Source organism: Triturus cristatus, chromosome 10 (genome assembly GCF_964204655.1).
Source record: "Triturus cristatus chromosome 10, aTriCri1.1, whole genome shotgun sequence".
Lineage (NCBI taxonomy): Eukaryota > Metazoa > Chordata > Amphibia > Caudata > Salamandridae > Triturus > Triturus cristatus.
Window position 1 is genome coordinate 555,463,909 of NC_140593.1, and position 22,331 is coordinate 555,486,239.

General features: G+C 44.4%; 1 protein-coding gene across 5 annotated transcripts in view; it reads left to right on the plus strand.

Annotated features, from left to right (window-relative positions):
• LOC146789716 (tetratricopeptide repeat protein 21B-like) overlaps positions 1 to 22,331 on the plus strand; it is a 514,157-nt gene that overhangs the window by 179,303 nt on the left and 312,523 nt on the right. For all 5 annotated transcript variants that reach the window (XR_014970145.1, XM_085632051.1, XM_085632050.1 and 2 more), the window contains 3 exons: positions 3,643 to 3,843; positions 3,994 to 4,123; positions 20,132 to 20,289. Coding sequence is in view for 4 of the 5 variants with exons in the window: in XM_085632051.1 (XP_085488177.1) it covers positions 3,643 to 3,843; positions 3,994 to 4,123; positions 20,132 to 20,289 (489 nt within the window). In the remaining variant the exon portion in view is untranslated. The remainder of the gene's footprint in view (positions 1 to 3,642; positions 3,844 to 3,993; positions 4,124 to 20,131; positions 20,290 to 22,331) is intronic.

Here is a 22,331-nt window from a genome sequence, read left to right on the forward strand (position 1 = left end):
ATTGGTCACAGGTTGATTTACCATGTGTTGATACAAAGAAATAGAAAACGCATGTGTGCATAAAAATAAATGACGGGTTACAGGCTATCATGAGCATAGTCTAGAGTGATAGCGGCGGCCATCTTAGAACATAGTAAGTCATAATGGGCATAATTGAACATACTCCTTAATGGACTGCTGAGGTACAACCATCAATCAATCAGTATAAACTGTATTCAGTCTTTGAATTAAAAACCATAAAAGTAAAGCGAGCCATCACACACTACAAAATCGTCCACAATATCCATTTAAAAATACATAGAATAAATACACAGTTAAAAAGGTTCTACAAAGACATGGAAGATGGCGACCGTCCTTCACACCAAAGGGGTTTAGTCACACTGTTTCTCCATAAAAGGAAATGTAAAATTATTGTAAATCGCAATGTGGAGGAGTGGCTGAATTGATACGGGCTCCTCACCCGTCCGCGCACCGTAGCTGTTGGGTCCCAACCTGGAGGACCAAGGTTTTGGGATGGATATATATATATATATGGATATATATTATCTACTGGCGGTCGCCAGTAGATAGTTATACTTAGGACCACGTTTCCATAGGAAATCCGCAACATTCTATTTTGAATAACTTTGGCGCCGGTCGACGAATCCTCGCGAAATTTTCAAAATAGGTGGGGCGTTGAGCTCCGCTCCTACCCTGAAAGTCTCGGGGGGGATTCGTCAAGCGGGGGCTGAGATAAAAGGGGGGGTCCCAAAACGCGTTTTTCCCATGCATTTTTCCATAGGACCTTTAGACAGAGCTACAGCCCGAACGGCTGAACAGAATTTTATTAAATTTGGCAGAGAGGTAGTCCTCAGGTCAAGGAAGTGCCTTTTGTAGGTTTGGTGTAAATCTGTTCAGTAGATTCTGAGAAAATAGCCTTTAAATCAATATATATATCTGAGCCAGCTTACGGTGCGCTTACGGTGCGCTTACCGTACGCGTACGGTGGCGTGCGCGAGCGCGATTCTGATTGGCCCTTAGATCTTAGTAAACATTCGAATCGGTCGAAACCAGGAAGCGGCGGCCGCCATTTTCTCTCTCGCACTCTGACAGGGGGTTGAAAAACAAAGAGCAAAAACATGTAAAGGGGCTGTTTAGTCAGCTTCCAAGCACCTAGCCATGTCGAGGGAGTCCCCAACGATCCCCCAAGTGAAAAAAGGCAATTTTAATTTTTTCGAAAATTTTGCCGATTATGCTTACCGTACGCTTACGGTAATAAATAATAATAAAAAAAAAAAAATATATCCACAATCTCCCCACCCCGTGTGCAAAAGTTGCCCGAAGGGCACCTTTTGTGAATGGCTTATTACAGATAAACCCAACATATATTTTACCTGTCACAACGATGCTCATCATATGTCCTCCATGTGTGCACGGTGCGCGAAGCGCATCGTGCGTTCATGGCCCATCTAGCGTAACGTGGGCACGCGGTGCGCGATGCGCACCGCGTGCTCCCTGTGCGCGCACGGTGCGCGAAGCGCACCGTGCGCGCACGGAACGAACTGCGTTAAGTAGGCACGCACGCCACAAATGGCGTAAAGTAACTTAGCATTTAAAAAACCGTACAAATTCACTGAAAAAACCATAGGTTTCACACACGTTATAGTTAGGAATTAGCATTTAAAAAACCTTGCAAATTCACTGAAAAAACCATAGGTTTCACTCATGTTATAGTTAGCTGGACATTTTACTGATAAAAAAACCAATGAAATTCCCCCGTTATAGTTACTGTAGGCAACTATAACTCACGCGATCGCAATCCTCTGCTGATGCTAATACTGTATTTAGACACTTATTTGCCCATGTCTTCTTCCATACATTTTTAGCTATACATATATTACAAATATTTTTTTTTCATAAAGACACATATGTCATCAGCAGAATATTGCGGTCGCGTGAGTTATAGTTGCCTACAGTAACTATAACGGGGGAATTTCATTGGTTTTTTATCAGTAAAATTTCCGCTAACTATAACATGTGTGAAACCTATGGTTTTTTCAGTGAATTTGCAAGGTTTTTTAAATGCTAATTCCTTACTATAACGTGTGTGAAACCTATGGTTTTTTCAGTGAATTTGTACGGTTTTTTAAATGCTAAGTTACTTTACGCCGTTCGTGGCGTGCGCGCCCACTTAACGCCCGCTTCGCGCACCGTGCGCGCACAAAAGCGCACCGCGCGGCCACTTTACGCAGTTAGTGCCGTGCACGCACGGTGGGCACGCGGTGCGCTACGCGCACCGCGTGCCCACGTTACGCTAGATGGGCCATGTACGCACGATGCGCTTCGCGCACCGTGCGCACATGGAGGACATATGATGCACTTCGTTTTGAAAGGTAATATTTTAATTTTTCGTAAATTTTTATAAGCCATGCACAAATGGTGCCCTTCGGGCACCATTTGCACACGGGGTGGAGAGAGTGTGGATAATTTTTTTTTTTATTATTTTTTTTTTAAATATTATAGTTTATCTCATCTGTAATAAGCCATGCACAATTGATGGCCTTCAGCCTCCAATTGCACACGGGGTGGGGAGAGTGTGGATAATTTTTTTTTTTTTTATAATTTTTTACCGTACGCGTACGGTAAGCGTAATCGGCGAAATTAGCGAAAAAATTAAAATTCCGTTTTTGCCCTTGAGGGATCTTTGGGGACTCCCTCAACATGGCTATGTGTGTGGGAGCTGTCTAAACAGCCCCTTTACATGTTTTTGTCCTTTATATTTTAAACATCACTCTCAGTGCGAGAGAGAAAATGGCGGCCGCCGCTTCCTGGTTTCGGCCGATTCGAATGTTTACTAAGATCTAAGAGCCAATCAGAATCGCGCTCGCGCACGCCACCGTACGCGTACGGTAAGCGTACCGTAAGCGCACTGTAAGCTGGCTCAGATATATATATTGATTTAAAGGCTATTTTCTCAGAATCTACTGAACAGATTTACACCAAACCTACAAAAGGCACTTCCTTGACCTGAGGACTACCTCTCTGCCAAATTTCTAGTAATTCTGTTCAGCCGTTCGGGCTGTAGCCCTGTCTAAAGGTCCTATGGAAAAATGCATGGGAAAAACGCGTTTTGGGACCCCCCTTTTATCTCAGCCCCCGCTTGACGAATCCCCCCGAGACTTTCAGGGTAGGAGCGGAGCGTAGCGCCCCACCTATTTTGAAAAATTTGCGAGGATTCGTCGACCGGCGCCAAAGTTATTCAAAATAGAATGTTGCGGATTTCCTATGGAAACGTGGTCCTAACTATAACTACCTACTGGCGACCGCCAGTAGGTAATATGGATATATATATATGTATTTGTATTTGTATTTATATTTATACTTTTTTATTTATATTTATACTTTTTATTTATATTTATACTTTTTATTTTTCTTGGAATTATTTTTTTATTCATCTGTTGCCATATTGAAGTGTGTGTGTGTGTATGTATGTATAATATTCATCGTATATTGTAACAACTCTGTTTCCTTTGATTCGACGATCCTATCACATGACATTAAAGAAACAGTCCACATTACATGAGGTAAAATATAGCGCTTTCCTGTGTTCAGTTTAGCACCTCACAGTTTGGTTCACTGAGGTTTCTTTTTTAACATTTTTAGGATCTGTCTTACATTGAGGCTGTACTAGCCACGAAAAAAGAGAAGGATGAGAAAGTTGTCATTGCTCTTCTCAAAGATGCTGTCGAACTTCATTTTGCATCCCTGCGTGGAATTCCTCTGAGTGTGGAGTACTTTGAAAAGCTCAACCCCAGCTTCCTCGTTGACGTTGTGAAAGAATACCTGGTCTTCTGCCCCAAACAGGTGGGAAATATTTTAAAATTCTTATTTTTCCCTGAGGTTAAATTAAGAGGTATCTGCCACTGTATCATTTTTGTTTGAGAAATGAGCAATATTCTTTATCAGTTCACACGTGTAGTTCAAAAGCTGATTTTATATATATATTTTTGGCAGCCCAAGTCTCCTGGCCAACCTGTGTCTCCACTGCTGAAACAGGCGATTGCTATCTTAAATCCAGTGGTGACTGTAGCTCCTGCTATGATGGAACCTCTATTTTTCATGGCAGAAGCCAAATATATGTCAGGTAGGTACATTTAAAGATCTTTTTTAGTGTCTCCCTGTAAGCACATTATAACATAAATTAGTAAGACATGATAGTTATTGTGATTTTGCCTAGCGTCCTCCTAAGGCCACAGAGTTGGATGTCTAAGTAGTTTTGCATTGTGGGATCCTCGCCATGATTTAAGATCCTAATACTTTTCTCAGGTCAATAGCAGCAAAGCCTCACTCGGCATCCGGTGCTCAGTAGAAACCATTTCAGTGGTCTCTGCGTAACCTTAAGTGGATATTTGGAAACACTCCTCATTTCACCCATACAAAAAATAGTCTTCAGTTCCCTTATAAAAACTCTGCCCTATTGACAATATTTTCCTTTTTACCTCTGTTTCTAGAAGGGTGGACCTTTTTGATGGATGCTTTGCTGTTCTGGACTATTTGCTTTGGAGCCAACCCCCCTGTCCCTTTATACTTCTTTCTACCCATCTGTTTTCCTGGAAGATTATTAAGACTGATCTCTTCGTGCAGTTCTCTTTTGTCTCTAATCTCCTCTGCTTTTTGTTGTGCCAGGTTTAAACTTGAATTGGTTTGCACTGTGAGCAGTATAAGTTCCAACGATATTTAAAATGAATTAATTAAAAAGGCTGAACAATCTCTTTCCTTGAGGGCAGCTGGTAAAGAACCATTACAAATATTAGGAAGGGCTTACTGGAGGCTGTGGATTGAAATAGGTTTGGGATACCTGAACTGCTATTGTGTTTGCTTGTTAATTTATATTTTCATGAAGTAATGTATTTAAAACAAGCATTTCATCAATCTTTATCCGGTTTGTCAAATAAAACCATAACAGTCATACAAACATCAATAAAAACTTCACAGTACAAAATCATGATCCAGTACATCCAATGTGATCTATTTACAGAATAAGAAGCATAAATCCTGATGGCAAGGTTAGTCAGCGTTTCACCTAAGCGTAATGGCGGCCCTTAAAAAACTAAGTGTGTACAAAACGGTGTTGTTTGAGAGAAGTTGTAAAAAGGTAAAAGCAGGTATCAACCTTTTAAAACAATCCTTTTTTTAAAAATGGGAATAATAAAATACTTTCTGGGAACCTCCTAAAAACTGCAAAACATTTAAAAAGTGCATCATGTCCTGAGGATACTGGCTGTCGCAGCCACAGGGCATGAGGCACTGCCCTCTATGAACACCACATGGTTGGGCCATGAGATAGTGAAAAAGATCAAGCTGAAATCTAGTCAGTAGGAAGTGATCGTGGATGCTTCTGAGCCCTAAGAGTTATGGTTCAATAGTTAGTATGGTTTTTAGTGCGATATGCCTACGCACGCTGGGCTTGCACAGCTGTTTCCTCTCTGTCACAATAGCGCCATCTAAGAAAACACTCTTTAGCCCAGGTAAAGTCCCTCTTGCATATGCCTTTGGGGTTATTGAATAGATCTGCCCTTCCTAGCCTACGGAGGCCTACTCCTACATACTGGAGCCATCGGATGAGAGTGACATGGTCAAGGGAAAGACAGTCCTTTAAAATGTCCTTGCTAAGAGCATTTTCTTGCTTGGCCAAAATCTCTAACCACAATGCTAGTGGGCGGAAAGCCAATTTGTCTGAGAGAAAAGCCATCCCCAGCTCTTTGTGCGCAGCATAGGACGGGATGCTTTGTGGTACTGAGAGAACCCGTCTTCGGAAAATATTTGCTTCAATTTGCAAAGCCTCCAACCCAGTGTGACCCCATATCTCGCTCTCATAACTGGCCTTTGCAATACATTTCGCTCTGTAAATCTTCAAAAGGGCCCCTATCGGTTTCCCCCCACTCTGGAAGCAAAGTTAAAAACTGCTGCGGTCGCTCTGACCAGGTCCCCTTTCTTGCGAGTTATCAAATGGGCCCAACTCAGTGCATCGTCAAACACTACTCCCAGGTAAGAAAATAATTTTGTCTTGGGGATTGACTAGTTTCCTATCTTAAAGGTAGACTGCTTGGCTATACGAGGTCCCACCTGCATAACAAATAATTGGATATGATTAACCATCAGGTCCAGGTTCTCCATAAAATAAACAGTTTAACAGGAGTTGTAAACTCCTGGCTGTCCTCGCCATGAGGACCGTATCATGTGCATATAGGAGGACCGGCAGGCTGCGCTTACCCACCTGGGGGCAATTGGCTTTTGCATCCAAAAGGACCTTCTCCAGGGAGTTAATGTGCAGATTAAAAAAGAAGGGGGCCAGTATGCATCTCTTGATATCAAAATTGTGGGTCACCTCGTGATCTTTTGGATAACAGACAGCTGCTTTTGAATCTCTCTGAAGGTCCCTTAGAAACAAAACGATATTCCTGTTAATGCCAATACAGGACATCAACTGCCAAAGCTTCGATCTATTTACACAATCGAACGCTGAGAACAGATCTATAAAGGCTAGGTGTATAGAGCCGGTGCGAGCCACAGTGTGCTTATTCAAAACCATGTACAGGTTTAAACATTGTTCCACTGTGGAACTACCTGGCCGTAAACCATATTGTACCTCGGCTAAAATGTTGTTTTCATCTGCCCATGATACAAGTCTGTCCAGTACCATATGACTCGCCTCCTTCACCACAGAATCCAAAAGGGAGATGGGCCTGTAGCAAAGAGTGCTATCCCGATCACCCTTTTAAAGACATGGACAATGGTCGATAAGGCCCAGGAGTCCGGGCGGCTGGCCTGGACCGATGAATTGATGACAGCTGTAAGTACAGGCACCCAGTTTTCCACAAGCGCGATGTAGGGGTCTGGAGTGGTGGGGGGATCCCATCGGACCCGGGGCTTTATTTTTAGACCGTCCCATGATGCCGGCCGTTACCTCTTGTGCTGTGAAAACAACCTCCGATTTGCCTTCCACCCTTTCCTGCCCTTCTGTTAAAGTATCAGACTGGAAGATGCCCTCAAAATGGGATACCGAATCATCCTCTGGGATATGGGTATCCAGTAGGTTGCCGCTGTCTTCTGCTAGAAAGGGACTATTGATGATGCATCAACCCACAAAGTAGAAGAGACGAGGGATAGCACTGTCTCTGACTCCCTCAAACACACTTAATCACACATGACAGAGCAAAGAATAACAGAAAAAAGCAAGTATAGCAGTCTAGGATGCTAAGAAGTGGGAAAATCAATAGATTTTATAATACTGCCCTCACACACCCGAGAGTGTCATGCTTCATCATTGGGCTGCATCATACACCAAGGTGCAGACCAACACCTTTGGTGGAGCGCAATTTTTTAGAATGAATGATGAAAGTCGGTGGTGAGGGTAAAGTATAAAAACAGAACAGTTAGAATAAACACAAAATTGTGCTTCTCTATTGATTTTCCCACTTCTTAGCATCCTAGACTGCTATACTTGCTTTTTTCTGTTATTCTTTGTCTCTGTCATGTGTGATTAACTATTGATGATGCCCCAGAACTTTGAACTATTGCTTAAGGTGCTAGCCTCCTCTAGATCTGACCAGACTTCCTACTTCAGGACAGATTTGCGTTTTGCTGGGGCAGCCTCGTAGGCTCTCCGGAGGCTTTTAACAGCTACCTGGTCTTGAGGCGTCACTCCCAAGACCTGTTTCAGTTTCCTAGATGGATGGGAGCACTCAGTCAATTCATCTCAGTCCTAGCTGCGTAAAACGCCTACCCGGTCCCCGTAATAACTTGCCTATAGCACTGGACATGCTTCCAAATGCATCCATGATGTCCGACGGAGTGGCCTTGCTATCTAGACAGGTGGCAAATTCTCAGTTGGACTGAGTTAAGAGACTCTTGGAGCTGCTCCGGGACGATTTGCCCCCACTTTAGTCTCTTCCCCCCTTCCACTGCTTTTAAAGGAACTCCTGAAGCCTCCTTAATGTGTTTATTTACTCAAGGCCATCCTGTTGAAACACAAACAGGATTGTGGTCGCTGTGTACACATGCCTTAACTGAGAATTCCATAATCAAGAAATTAAAAGGTGTAGGAACAAAGATGAAGTCGATGATTGTCTCACACCCTCTCCAGATAAAAGTGGGAGCAATATCAGTTATTCCTAGAGGCAGCTTGTTCATGGCGATGTTAGATCGAATTAATGCACGATAGCATTAAGTGCGGTGCCCTGAGGGGTGTGTTCCATATGCAAACCAGCATTTCGCACGCAGCCCATGGCTTTCACCCCCCCCCATGCAGGGGGTAGCTGGTACGAAGAAGGTTTTATAGCCTTCCAGATGGAAACCGTTCTCTACAGCCCATGTTTTACGGCGGCAGATCACGTCAATGCGTTGAACAAGGAGTAACCATTCAGGATCCTCTATCTTACTCTGAAAGCCTGCGATGTTCCAGGAGATAAACTTACACTCTTCAAACTCATTAAGTCCTTGGTCCAAGGGTCGTACCTTCCCCTGAGGTGGAGGTGCGTCAGGGTGCTGTGAGGCAACACACTGTCAATTACAACCTTCCAGTGAGCTCAGGGGAGTGAACCCGTTTGCTAAGCTTACTCCTGTTGTCACCTCAAAATGACTCCTGTAGCCCACATCTTGAAGCCGCCCCTGTGGATACCCGGGGTGGTGACTTCTGGACCTATAAAAGTAGCCCAGCGGGAGTGCTACAACTGCCGAGTTCCAACACCTGTAGTTAGTTTGTGCGAATGTGCTTAAAATGTGTTTTGCCGTAAAAGTTATTAAAATTAATGATAACACAGCCCCCCGCCCAGGCTCTCTTGGCACTGCCCACCAAAGTTGTCCTGCACACCATAATGATTTGGCTTACCATCCTCTGCCCTGAGGCAATGTTCGAATTCAGCCAGTGCACCACCTTATTCTTCAGTTGAACAAAATCTTCCATGGTCCCTGGATCAAGACTGGGCACGTTGGCTAAGATCACGACAAGCGGGGTAGACTCTGGTAGACACAGGTTAGGGGGAGGGTTGTTGAATTCCTCTTGGAACGTGCCTCCCTGCCATTCATCAGAAAAGCTGTTGACTCCTCCCACTTTGGGACCCTGGGCTTGAGGAGACTGAAGAAACTCTGGATTCCAGAGACCCTCCCCCCTACAATTGACTTTTTCGGCGTAAAGTTCATTACTGTTCACGGGTGGTAGGATCATATCAGGGGGGCTTTAGCCACAACGTGACTTGACCACTGCCTGACAGTCCATGCTCTAATGCCAAGCCCCGTTCCATTACCACCGGAACTATTGTCCGTGGGCCTTGGAGAAGGGGGCTTATAAGAGGTGGAGTGCTGTCCCTTCGCAGTGAAGCAGTCAGTATGGATAAGTTGTTTCCAACGTGGATAATCGAAGTAGGATAGTGTCTAATTTGGTATCCAGCGCTGACGACTGGGCTATTTTGAACTTGTCGAACAAGATAGTATCTGTGTTGGGACCCGCTTGGGGCACTGCTGTTTAACTGTGGGCCATTACTCTTTCTACGTTTAGCAAGGCTCCCCATTGAAGAGCATTTCCTCTTTGCACCCCCTACTCTCTTCCCCACTCCAGTGCTCACACCAGTACGTACCCTAGGTATTGTTAACTGGGCACTATCCTGCGAGGAGGCGATTGGCGTGGAAAGACGGATGACCCCAGCCTTATCTTGTCATGTCCATCATCCCAACACGTAGTGCCTATGCCAGTACTGGAGATCCTTCTTGTGAGGGTGGGGAAAAAACCCTTATGGGGGGTGGGAAATGGGTGAATGGGACAATCGCCTGGTGGCCAATTCGATCTTCTTACCCAGGACCCCAACGGCTCGCTGCGGTAAAGTGTCCATGGTGCTCACCATATTCAATGGATCTTTAGATGTGGGTTCTGCCGCCCCCCTGGTTTTTCCCATTGTGGAGATGCTTAAATCCTGGAGTACCCTACCGGACCCAACAGGCACCAACAGTGGACAGATTATCTTAATGAAGGGAATAGGAGTATTACGGTCCATAAGCAAAGCGGACAATGGAAGTCAGAGTCCTGTCGGCAAACCGCGTTGGAAATTGTCAGAAAGGTGTCTCCCAACTGTGGGAGATGAGCAGCACCTTTACGATGTCCAGCGCGGGTCAGCTTAGGGCATACTCCTGCTCCCCCTCCTTGTAGCGAAGCAGACACTGGAAGTCCGAGTCCTGTCCGCAAACAGCGTTGGAAATTGTCAGAAAGGCATCCCATTTATAAATGCAGAGGATGTGGCCTTACGGCTAGAGCAGTCAACCTCTATGCTGGGGGACAGGGTTAGAGTCTCGGCAGGGACGCTCAACATCCTGTGATTCTGGGAAATTCACTTGATCTCCCCGTGCCTAACAAAAAATGAATGTGTCCTTGTGTAATGCAACAGGTGCTAATGTAAAGCACTCTGATACCTTCGGGTCAAGTTAGTGCTATATATAACTTTGGGAAAAAAACTGGGCAATGGTGAAGCTATTTATACCTGGTTTTGGAGAGGATGCCTAAGCATGTACACTAACATACTGTAAAAGTAGGGTCTGTTTCTTATGGTAACCCCCACTTTTTGCTTAATATTATACTTTTTTTTGACTAGTCTGACTGGAAAACTGCTAATCAGGACCCCAGTCTATCTGCTTTCTCCCTAGACTTTTATGTTGGGTACTAGGATACACTAAAGATTGGATACTAGGGTACCCTTGTCAGTCCCTAGTATATGGTACCCATGTACCCAGGGCATCGGTACCCCTGTGGCCTCTCATGGGCTGAAGCATGTATTATGCCACCCATGATAGGCCATCTGAAATGGAAGTACAGGCCTGCCATTGCAGCCTGTGTAAGTTGGTGCATTCACCACTTACTTAAGATATAGTCTTACGATATCTAAGGGTCACTAAACCTATAAGTCACCCCTATAGCAGGCCTTGACAATTCTGAAGGCAGGGTGCTTGGTTCCAAGTGAGAGGGTGCCACTGCATGAGCAGGACAATCCTGCAGGCTACGGAGTCCATTCTTCCGGGTTTTTAGTGCTGCAGCCATTTACGACCTATAGAGTGGCATTACGCCACCGCGTGATGACCTACTCTAAAATGGCTGAAAGTAACCCTGTCGGTAACCGGTGCGGGAGATGTGATTCCACCGAATCATACCCCAGAACGGTAACCGGTGTGGGAGGTATGATTCCACCCCTCAAACAAGCTTTGTGAGGACCCTGGTTTTCCCGGTCCCAGCCTTTTAGTGCCCGGCAGCCCAAAAGGGTTGCTGCAGACCAGAGACACATTTCTGCCATCCTGCTGCTGAACCAAGCTCGAGCAGGGGAAGGCAGAACAATAGGCATCCTGTCACAGGGAGGTGTGACCACCTCCCAGACAGGATTTAGTGTATTAGGCCTGGGTGGGTGTGCTTGCCAGCGACCAAATGTCTGCATGAGAGGCACATTTGGTTTCCCTGTGCATAGTCCAGTTCAAACCAGTCCTGGTAACCGTTGGCTCCTGCTCTGGCACAAAACTGGACCCAGGACATGGGAGTAACCTTCCACTGTCCAGACCCTCCCTTGGAAGGGTCCCCTGAATCTGTCCAACCCTCTCCAGTGGGTACAAAAGGGCTTACCTGGCTGTCGGACCCTAGATTCGATGTGGACAAGATTCTGAACCAGAAACCATTGAACTCGACCGTCTGGACACTCTGGACTTCGTTTGGGCCTGACTACGTCTCCCACTCCGTCCAAAGCATTGTCTGTGCACCATACAGGCTCCATGCAGGACCTGTGGAGCATCAAGGACAACTTAAGGTATCTCCCTTGGACTATAGGAGTCACTCCCCTGCAACCACGGGCACCACATCACGATTGACCGGTCTGCTGCTCCAGACCTCCTTCGGACTCCGAAGGCTCCAGCAACACAGGAGGTGGATTTCCAAGTCCCTCGAGGTCCGAGCTGCCTTCTTACAGACTTTGAAGTCAGAATTCCTTGTGGGGGCTGCAATACCCATACCCCTGTGCACCGCTTACTTTTGCAAATACATATGCTTTTTGGCGTCCCCAAAACAAGTGCACTCGGCTCAGAGTAGCCCCAACCTCTGGCACCATTTCTCACAAAGAACTCCGGCCTCCTCGCACTGAGTGCTCTGTGGGCTGCTGCTTTGTGAAACTGCTCGAGGTCCCCTTGCGACTCCTGTGTCTTCGGCCTGTTGTGGGTCCTCTTAAGGGTCAACACTGCTCTTCTTGGGCTTCCTTGGTTGCTTCAGGCTTACCCTGACTGCCCTTTGTTTGGTGAGGCTCCTGGACCTTGCTTGTCCGAATCGTAACCTTTCTTGACCTTCGTGGGTTGCCGCTGCCAAGGCTTGTTGGTGCTCCCAACGGACACCGACCCTACAGCACTCAACATCCTAAGTGGGACAGCTCATATCCAGCTCTTGTCCGTCCTTGACGTCTCCTGGTCCCGGCGGCTGCATAGTCGAGAACCCCCTCAACACAATTGAAGCACCTGACATCGGTGGGCAGTCGTCTACCGATTCCCTGGTCACTTCTGAGTGACCCAGACTCTGTCCCCTCTGCTTTCAGGTACGCTTCATCAAGAATCCACCTTTGGATTCCGACAAACACTTTTCTTCTTCCCAGCAGTGGCTCCTCCATAGAGATCGACGGTGGTTTCTGACGCCACAGACCTTGCAACCAGTTCCCCTGGGAAAGGTAACTCTGGTACTACAGTATCCACAGGTGGGGTGGCTCTCCAACCTCCTAACTTCCACAGGGTTTCTTCAAAGTCCACTTAAAAGGGTCCTTATACTTTAAAACTGCAACCACGACTCTGCGATAGAATTGTATGGTGCATGCGGTCGTGTTCCCACACTGCACACGTCATCCATGGGGTCCCGACTTACTCACCTTGGGTGGTTCCTTGGGGTCCCAGAGATTCTACATCCTCTGGTCTTGACTCGAGTCGTGGTTCTTATACCACTATTTTAGTATATGATTTGGTCTCCCCCTGGAGCCCACTGTGTATTAGTGCTATTTACTATTGTTTCTGTGCTACAGTATTGTGTGCTTTGTGAGTATCTTCTTGTGGAAGATGCTGTGTCGTATTTTTAGTGTGTTATATTAATAAATACATAATTCTTATAACTACTGAGTGGTTCTCTTTTCATTTAATCAATACTAACATGTTGTATTCTGGAAAAACAAGCTGCCTAACATTCCTTCAAGGATAAGCTGGAAGGCTGCTCTCCACAGCTACCACTTGGATAGCTTTCTAAGGTTATCTTTGGCCTCTTAAATCAACACAAGGGTTATTTGGACTGGTACAGGGTGCCCACTTTAATTAGTGGACCGCATATACCAGGCCAACTTCTCCCACCTACCTGTTACATATGTTCACTTTTACTAGATTTTCTTGGAGCCTGTCTGAAATTTAATACATTCAAATTGATTTACATATGCCCTTGGCACCACTTTTCAATATGGGCCCACAGTATACCACAGATTCCCACTGTTGGGCAATGGGGAACATGATGCCATAGATTACCACCATTGTGCCAGGCCCACCATGTTGCCAGAAATTACCACCAATTTCCCTGGGCCAGCGTGTGCCTGGATTGACCACTATTGTGCCAGGGCCAGATTGTTCCTACAGGTTATGGCCTTTGAGTCAGAGCCCGTATGTTACCAGAGATTATCACCATTGTGCCAGGGCCACTGTGTTGCCAGACGTTACTACCATTGTACTAGAGTGAGCATGTGGCCAGGTCTTACCTTCATTGTGCCATGGTCAACAGAATGCCATGGATTGCAACCATTGTGCCACAGTCTGCATGCTGCCAGAAATTGACAGCAATGTGACGGGGCCAGCATGTTTCCAGGTATTACAGCCGTTACAGCAGGTTCATCATGTTATCGGAGACTACCACCATAGTGCAAGGGCTGTTATTTTATCAGAAATTTCCACCATTGTGCCAGGGCCAGCATATTGCCAGAGTTTACCACCATAGTGGCAGGACCAACATTTTACCAAGAATTACCCCCATTATGCTAGAGCCAGAGTGTTGCTAGAAATTGCGATCACTGTACCATGTTTATTATGTTGCTAGGGATTACCATTATTTTCCAGGGCCATCATGTTGCCTAGGATTACCACCATTGTGCCAGAAGCAGAACTTTACCAGACATTATTACCAGTGTGCCAAGGCCAGTGTATTTCCAGAAATTACTACCATTTTGCCAGCGTCAGCATGTTGCAGGTTATTTCCATCATTGTGCCATGGCTACCATGTTGCCAGAGATCACCATCTTTGTGCCACGACCAGCATTTTACCAAGAATTTCCACCACTGTGCCAGGGTTTACATGTTCACAGAAAGTACCTTCATAATGCCAGGACCGGCATGTTTCCAGGTTTCACTATCCGTATGCCATGACTACCTTGTTGCCAGTGAATGGCACCATTGTGTCTGGACCATTATTTTCCCACGAATTACCACCAATATGACATTGTGTTGCCAATATTACCTTCATTGTACTAGAGCACTATGTTGCAGTGATTGCCACCACTGTGTCAGGGTCAGCATTTTCAAAGAAATTAACATAGTTTTACTACATTAAGCATGTTGCCAAGGATTGCCACCATTGTGCTAGGTGCTAGCATATTGCTGAGGATGACCACCATTGTGCCAGGACCAGTATGTTTCCAGGGGTTATCACCGTTGTGCCAGGGCTTGTATTTTACTAGAAACTACTACCACTGTGTCAGGGCCATCATGTTGCCAAGATTTTACTGGGAAATGTTGCAATTGTGCCATGAGTAACATGTTAGAAGAGATTACCACCATTGTGCCAGGACCAGGATGAGGGGTGTTACCCAGACACCGGTCCCAGGATGCTTGTTTCCGGTCCAGGAAAGACCTGGCTTGGCTGTTCCGGATGGACTGTTCCCATGAGGCATAGCGTCAAGACTGATTTACATGGTGGCGAAGTGAGCTGCAGAATGAAGATGGATTCAACCCAGATCCGTGATGGGGGGTGAGTTTCTGAAAGGTTTCAGCGCTCCGTCCATCATCTCCTTGTGTTTGCTTTGTTCGCCCTACGTTGGCATGGTATACCCAGACATGGGTCCCTTGCTCACTTTGCCACTGAATTCAAGCTAACCTGGTTGATGAGGAGTGTTACCCAGAAACCGGTCCCAGGATGCTTGTTTCCAGTCCAGGGAAGACCTGGCTTGGCATTTCGGGTTCGACTGTTCCCAGGAGGAACATGTTTAAGACTGATTTGCATATGGCTGGGTCTGAACTGGGGTGGCGAAGTGACCTAAGGAACGATGATGGTTTCAACCCAGATCTGTGAGGGGGGTGAGTGTCTGAAAAGTTTCAGCCCTCCGTCCATCATCATCTTGTGTTTGCTAGGGCCAGGATGCTGCCAGGAATTGCCACCAATGTGCCAGAGATAATCACCACTAAATGATGTCCAGCCTTTTTTCTAGACATTACAAGCGCTGTGCTAGGGCCAGCATGTTGCCAGGTATTGCCAATTTCATGCCAGGTCGAGCATGTTTCCTAAGATTACCATTGATGTGTCGACCTGCATTTTTCTAGGAATAACACTGTTGTCCAGGGTCTGCATGTTTCCAGGCATTACAACCACCGTGCCATGGCCCATACTTTACCAGGAATTACCACCGTTGTCCGAGGGCCAGCATGTTCTCAGTGGTTGCCATCACTGTGCCAGGGCCACCATGATGCGAGATTACCATTATTGTGCAAAAGGCAGCAGTTAAAAAAGGAATTACCACCATTTTGTCACTGTGAGCATGATGTCGGAGATTACCACCTGTGTGTCATGTACGATGTATTGACATGGATTATCAGCAATTTTTCCAGCCCAGCATGTTGCCAGGGAGTATCACCCTTGTTTCATGGCCAACATTTTACCAGAAATTACTACAATTGTGCCAAAGTCAGAATGTTGGAGGGATTGTCACCATTGTTCCAGGACCAAAATGTTGCCAGGAATTTCCACAATTGTGCCAGTGCCTGCCTGTTTCTAGTGAATATCACCATTATGGCAGTGCCGGAATGTTGCAGGGAATACAGCCATTGTGCGAGGGCTACCAGATTGCCGTGAATAACAGCTGTGCACTGATTCAGAATTACACAGACACACCCAGTGAGCATGTTGCCAGGGATTACCATCATTGAGTCAGGGATCAGCATGTTGTAAGAGATTACCATCACTGTGGCAGGGCCAGCATTTTACCAGGGATAACCACCAGTGGGCCAGGCCTTCATGTTAGCAGAGACTTCCACCATGTTGCCTGCGCCAGCATTTTATTTTGTATTTTTTGTATTTTTGTAGCATGACAGTCACCCTAAGTTATCTAGACACTCTTCGACATGTGGCAAATAATAGTAATTGAACGGGGAAAGGTATAAAACAACAAATGAAATGTTGGAAAGAGCCATGTTTTCATATGTTTCCTAAATACTGTAAGGGGAGATTCATCTTGTAAATTTATTGGTAGGCTGTTTCACAGCTTGGATGCTGCAGCTTTAAACGTGTTACCGCCCATAGTGGTACAATGGAATCTGGGTGCATGAGTCAAAAATGCTTTTTCAGATCTAAGGTGAAGGTTTGGTTTATACATCATGGGATTCCATAACAAAGGGGTTTGACAGCTGTTATAGAAAAATGTATGGACTTAGCAAAGTGACTTAAAAATAAGTTTGCTTAATTGTCAGCCAATACAATTTGACTAATCAAGATGAGATAAAATCACACTTGAAAATTAGTCTTGCTGTTGCATTTTGCACAAGCTGTAGTTCCTTTGCGTTTTGGCAGGAAGGCCAAGATAAATGGGTTTACAGTAATCAACTCTTGATTATATAAACGCATTCACAATTTGAATTATCTGTGGCACTATGAAAGTACATAGGCTGTTTTTCAGGATGCGTACCTGGTATGTACAACTTCTTGCCACCTCATGTACTTGGTGAATCATAGTAAGTTGTTCATCAAACTTGATAACTAGATGAACAATAACAGCATGAAAGTGACTACGTTTGTCAAGTTAACTGGTTTAGGGTATTTTATTGTGTACCTAATGGTTATTGCAATATTGTAAAAAGATTGGGACTGTTCTGGTGGCAGTATGTGCTCATGCTGAAACATGATCATTTTGGAAATTATAAAATGTGTTACCCTCCTTTTCAGTGCAAAACCAGTTATTACAAATTAAACAAAACCTGTTACCTGGAATTTTTACCTTTTGAAGCAAGGTGAGTTTTTCTCCTATCGATTCTGGCCAAAAAGGAAGTGTCCGTATTAGGGACGATTCTAAACGAGCAAACATCTGTGTCTTGCTCCATTAGGTTTGTGTTGTTTCCAAAACATCCACCCTCAACTATTTGGAGGCAGTTATGGAGGTTATCTGCTCTGGTTGTAAGATCCTCATCAATTTTGAAACTAATTTGGGTATCGTCTGCGTACATTAAAATCGATAACCCATATGAAGATATTCAGTCCTCCAAAAGGGGCAACGTATGTATTAAAAAGCAGTGGACAGAATAGAACCCAGTGGTACTCCAAGTCAATGTCCTCATCTCTGAGCAGCAGGAATTTCAGTCTACCATTGTTGATTTGTTCTTAAAGAATTTTTGAATCCAGGTTAAAGTGGTTTCCTTAATACCTAACTCTTCTAAAAGGTTTATTAGGACCTGATTGTCTTCCCTACCAAATGTGGCCGACATATTCAAAAGGATCAGGCGGCTGGGATGTCTTGGTGGGTGCAACATCAAATCTCGTCTAAGGATGCTCTTCCTACAGTTTCATCTCTTTAGCCAGTACGACACACAGCTTGCATCGCATGAAATACATTTTGAGCTTTGATAGATAATGAAATGTGTTCAAAGATTGCACCTTCTCAAAGTTTTGCTAGGTATGGCAGGTGGGAAACTGGCCTATAATACTCCACACAGCCTTTGTACAGTGGGACTTTTTCCAATAGTGGTATGATTTGTGCCTTTTTTAAAATTTCGGGAATAGTACCTTTGTTCGGAGAGGTGTTGATAATATCTTTAAAATGGTTTGCTGACTTCAGCTTCAGTTCTTTGTGTAGCATTCCTGTGAGAACATATGCTACTGAGCCTGTTCTATTGCTCTTCTTTATCAAAGTGTCATATTGGTCAAGATCCAACTTGCGCAATTGGTTGGTTGGTTGTCCACCTTCATACAACATTTTTTCAGTGCCCTTATAAAAGCTTTACTGTTATCTATTTCAGTTTCACAATGACCTGCAAAGTTATTGCAGTCTGGTCCTGAGAGAGCAGTTTGTGAAATGCTAGCTTTGTATGTCCAGCCATGAATAACCATAAACACCACTTTTGAAACGTTGGGAGCTGGTCGTATCTTTGATGAAAAATACAGGAATTACTACCATTGTTCCAAGGTCAGCATGTTGGAAGGGATAACCTCCATTGTATCTGGTCCACCATTTCACAGCTGGGGCACTGGTCAAAATAGTTGCTCCTCACCTCCGCACACAGACATTCATGCATGCACACAAACAAGCAGAAATACACTCGCGGTCATGCACACACCCAGACGGGCACAGATGAACTTGAGTGCACACAAAGAGATCTTTTTTTACTCATCTCTTAACTAATCCGACTGCTACTTCGGCAGCCCTGCCTCTTAACTATGCTCTTGGGCTTATGCAGCTCCTGATCTGCACTCCCTAGAGGAGGTGGGGGAGAAGGAGTACCTCCAGAACCCTGAGGGAGCAGGAGATCAGCAACCGCATAGACTTCCACAAACCAACCGGACACCTCCGCTCTGCCAGACTCCTACTTGCACACACCCTGCATAATCCAGAACCAGATCTATCAGCGTTCATGCCTTCTCTCTTGCCCCTAAAGCTTGGAACGACCTGCCCCTGCACATCAGACCTGCCTTCTCAGTTCTTGAATTCTACAAGAAACTGGAGGCCTGGCTCTTCACCTAGCCCCAACACGGTCTCTGTCCATACAGCAGCTGCTTCAACACCAGGATGCCAACCTGGATGGGTTGTGTGCTACACACACACAGCAAGCAGGAGTATGGGACGAGTGGATAAGGCAATCAAGACCGAGTGGAGGGCAAGTGTAGAGGGCAGTGCCCAAATATGTGAAAGGATGGGGTGTTACATTAAATTACAATTTTTCTTTTCACCCACAATAGTTGTCTGCTTAATTCGGGTCTGGTGGCTCAGTGGACTAATACGTCCATTGCAGGGGCCTGTGTTCGACCTCATGGTCACAGGTTCAAATCCCGGCGGGTCCACTCAGCCTTTCATCCATCTGAGGTCGATAAAATAAGTACCATTGAGTTGGGTAACAATGAACATCTGTTATTCAGCGCCAAGATACCTCTAGATGAACGTGCGCTTTACAAATACACGTTATGTTATAATTCACTACTGTGCTGTGACGTTGAGACCAAACCTAAAAAGTGCTTGGCGTTATGGGTGGTCCCATCACAGTAGGTATGGTAGATACAAGAACTTGTATCCAAATGTAATTGAATACATTTGAACATTGTAAAGAAAGCACCATCCGAAGATGGGAGTTGAGAGCACTTCTAACAGTAATACCTTGAACAGATTGAGACTGGAGATTTTATAACACAAAAGAACTGGACTGCTTATATACTCATAGCCTACTCTATCAAATAGAAAAGTTCTCATTTTTTTCTGTTCTCACCATTCTTCTCTGTTCTCACCATTCTTCTCTTCTAACATTGATCTATTTTTCCCAACATCTGATGCCCTCAAGCACATAGATTGATGCTCATTCCTAATAGTATATGCAAGATAATACGACAAACATCTTCACGAGCACTGTCAGGGTCCAAACGGTCCCAGATACAGAAATATCCTTCTTTAAGACCTAACAAGCCACTCTGTAGATAAGCAGTTATGTCTTCATTGTGAATGAAGCTCTAGATCAATTTTATATTTGTGTGTGTATGTATTTATATGAATTCACTAGACATCTGCCCTAAGGAATAGTACCAAGAAAAGAAAAGTAAACCATCTTGCTCCAGATTAAAAATTAAATGTGTAACCAGAATCGTCCCTTATATTTGCAGGTGATTTAGAAGGTTCGCAAGGAACATTGCAACGTTGTTTGGAACTGGATTCAACATCTGCTGATGCACATCTTCTGATGGCCCAGATCTACCTGTCTCAAGCCAACTTCTCTGAGTGTTCACTCTCTTTGGAAACAGGAGTTAGCCACAATTTTAAGGTAGGCGCTGCGGTGTGTCTTAGAAATCTAAACTTTTAAGTGTACTAAAGGAAAAGACACAACATAGATTGTCAGTCTTAAAATAACTGTGATTTATAAATGGTTAATTTTTCTGGTATTTAGTGCCCGTGTAGGTATTACACTGCAGGCAGAGGGACAAATGGGTTATATGCATGGTATCATTCCCCCATTCAAATAAGGGGATGCCACATTGTTGCAATGTAGGTGCAATATGTGCACCTGTACAATGGGTGTCACAGGATTGGCAGCACAAACTTCTGTCTCCCCTTGTGTAATACAGAAGCCTGGTTGCAATGAATGAGTAAAGGCAACATTACATCCCCAGGGCACTTTAGCTGCAAGGCTCCTTATTGCTTGATATTTGGGGAATGGCACTAGGAACTATGGAAGCGTGTTCCTGAAAGCCCAGTTTAGCTTACGTTGTTATTAGAAAATAAAAGGATTTTTTGTAAAAAATTAAATCATTTTATGCTTATGAATCGCTGGCCACATAACAACGTTCTTTACCTTGGGATTTGTGGGCATATTCACAACAGGTAGACGCTTACACAAGATTTCTGAATATTCTTGTACTTGTTCTATAGACTAGAGTGCAACTTATTTATTTATGCGTTTTCCACTTAAACAACCTAAACCGAGAACATGCCAGAATGACATCAATTGCTGTTTCCTTTTTCACCAAATAGCCAAAAAATAGAAGAAAATGGTTCATTTTGCTGAAAACACCAAACTTGAAAACAGTGTATTTAGGCAAAAAGGGAAATCAGGAAAATGTGCCTCAATGCAAAGCATACAGGCATTAGGAATTAAAACCTGTTTTTAAAATCTTGGAAGAGTGCACCATACCATCATGTCCAGCATTTAGACAGTTATTTTCCCCCCTCTGTGGGGAAGATCCTGGACACAAGCCTGCTTTATTTAAAGGTGCTTTGGCAGTTAACAGCAATTGTTTTGTGGAAGCGTTAGGGTTTAATCGATGTTTAAGGAGGTTTTCTTTCTCTTTACACTTTTTTTCTGAAGAAAGTTTATATTTTCCCTGATTTTCCTGGTGATGCTTGACCTCTCTGTGGCTTTGGGCACTATGCTGGTGCCTTCTGAGAAATGTTCAGACACCTAAGGGTCAAAGTCAAGGCTCCTGTTGACGTTGAAGTGATGTCATTATTGGCAGTCCTCATCATCCGGAATGTTTCCTATTTGTCAAAAATTGGATCGCCTTCAGATCATAAGACCTGGAAGGGAATCATCCCATCTGCTCCATCTCCTCATGATTTTGAAGAGGTAGCAGTCTCTTTCTCTGTATGATTACATCTTTTTTATTATTAATATAGAAAGAAGCAAGTGAATTACACAGCAAGGTACATACAACCCCGTAGAGGCCAACTGGAATAGTCAGGTGCATAGTAATAAACAGTCCCTGGAGCGTGAACTAGGATATCTCTGGTTAATGGGAAAATACACAGCATGTCGCCTACAACCCAGAATGGGCCAGGTCTTTCTCTTTAGATGATGCTCAGACACATCCTCCTGCAAGGGATCACTAGAAGATTCTTATCATTCATCTTTGGAAGTCCCATTTTATCCTTACACTGAATAATGTATCCTCCAGTCTTCCCAGGAAAGTATGTGCTCTCTGAGTGAAAAGCTCTGAGTCCAGTGATGCGTCTCCATCTAGGTGTTACTGCAAGAGGCATAGAGAAGTGAGGAGTTCTGGCACATGTAGATATTATATTTTTCCCCATCTGAATCTCCCACGCCAAGAAAAGAAAGTTGGCACAGGTAATCGCCTGAGGATTCAGACTTGGATGGATCATCTTCTGATTGATGGTATCCCTCACCTGTATCAGTGGAGTGGTGCAGACACAGAATATCGACCCAAAAATATTGACTTACAAAAATAATTGTGGGTCAACAATATCGACTCGGGTAAGTAATATCGATGTAAAAAATATCTGAGTGTTTAATAGTGTTTTCAAAAATATAGATGTTAAAGATATTGATTTTTTTATTAATGTTATGTATTT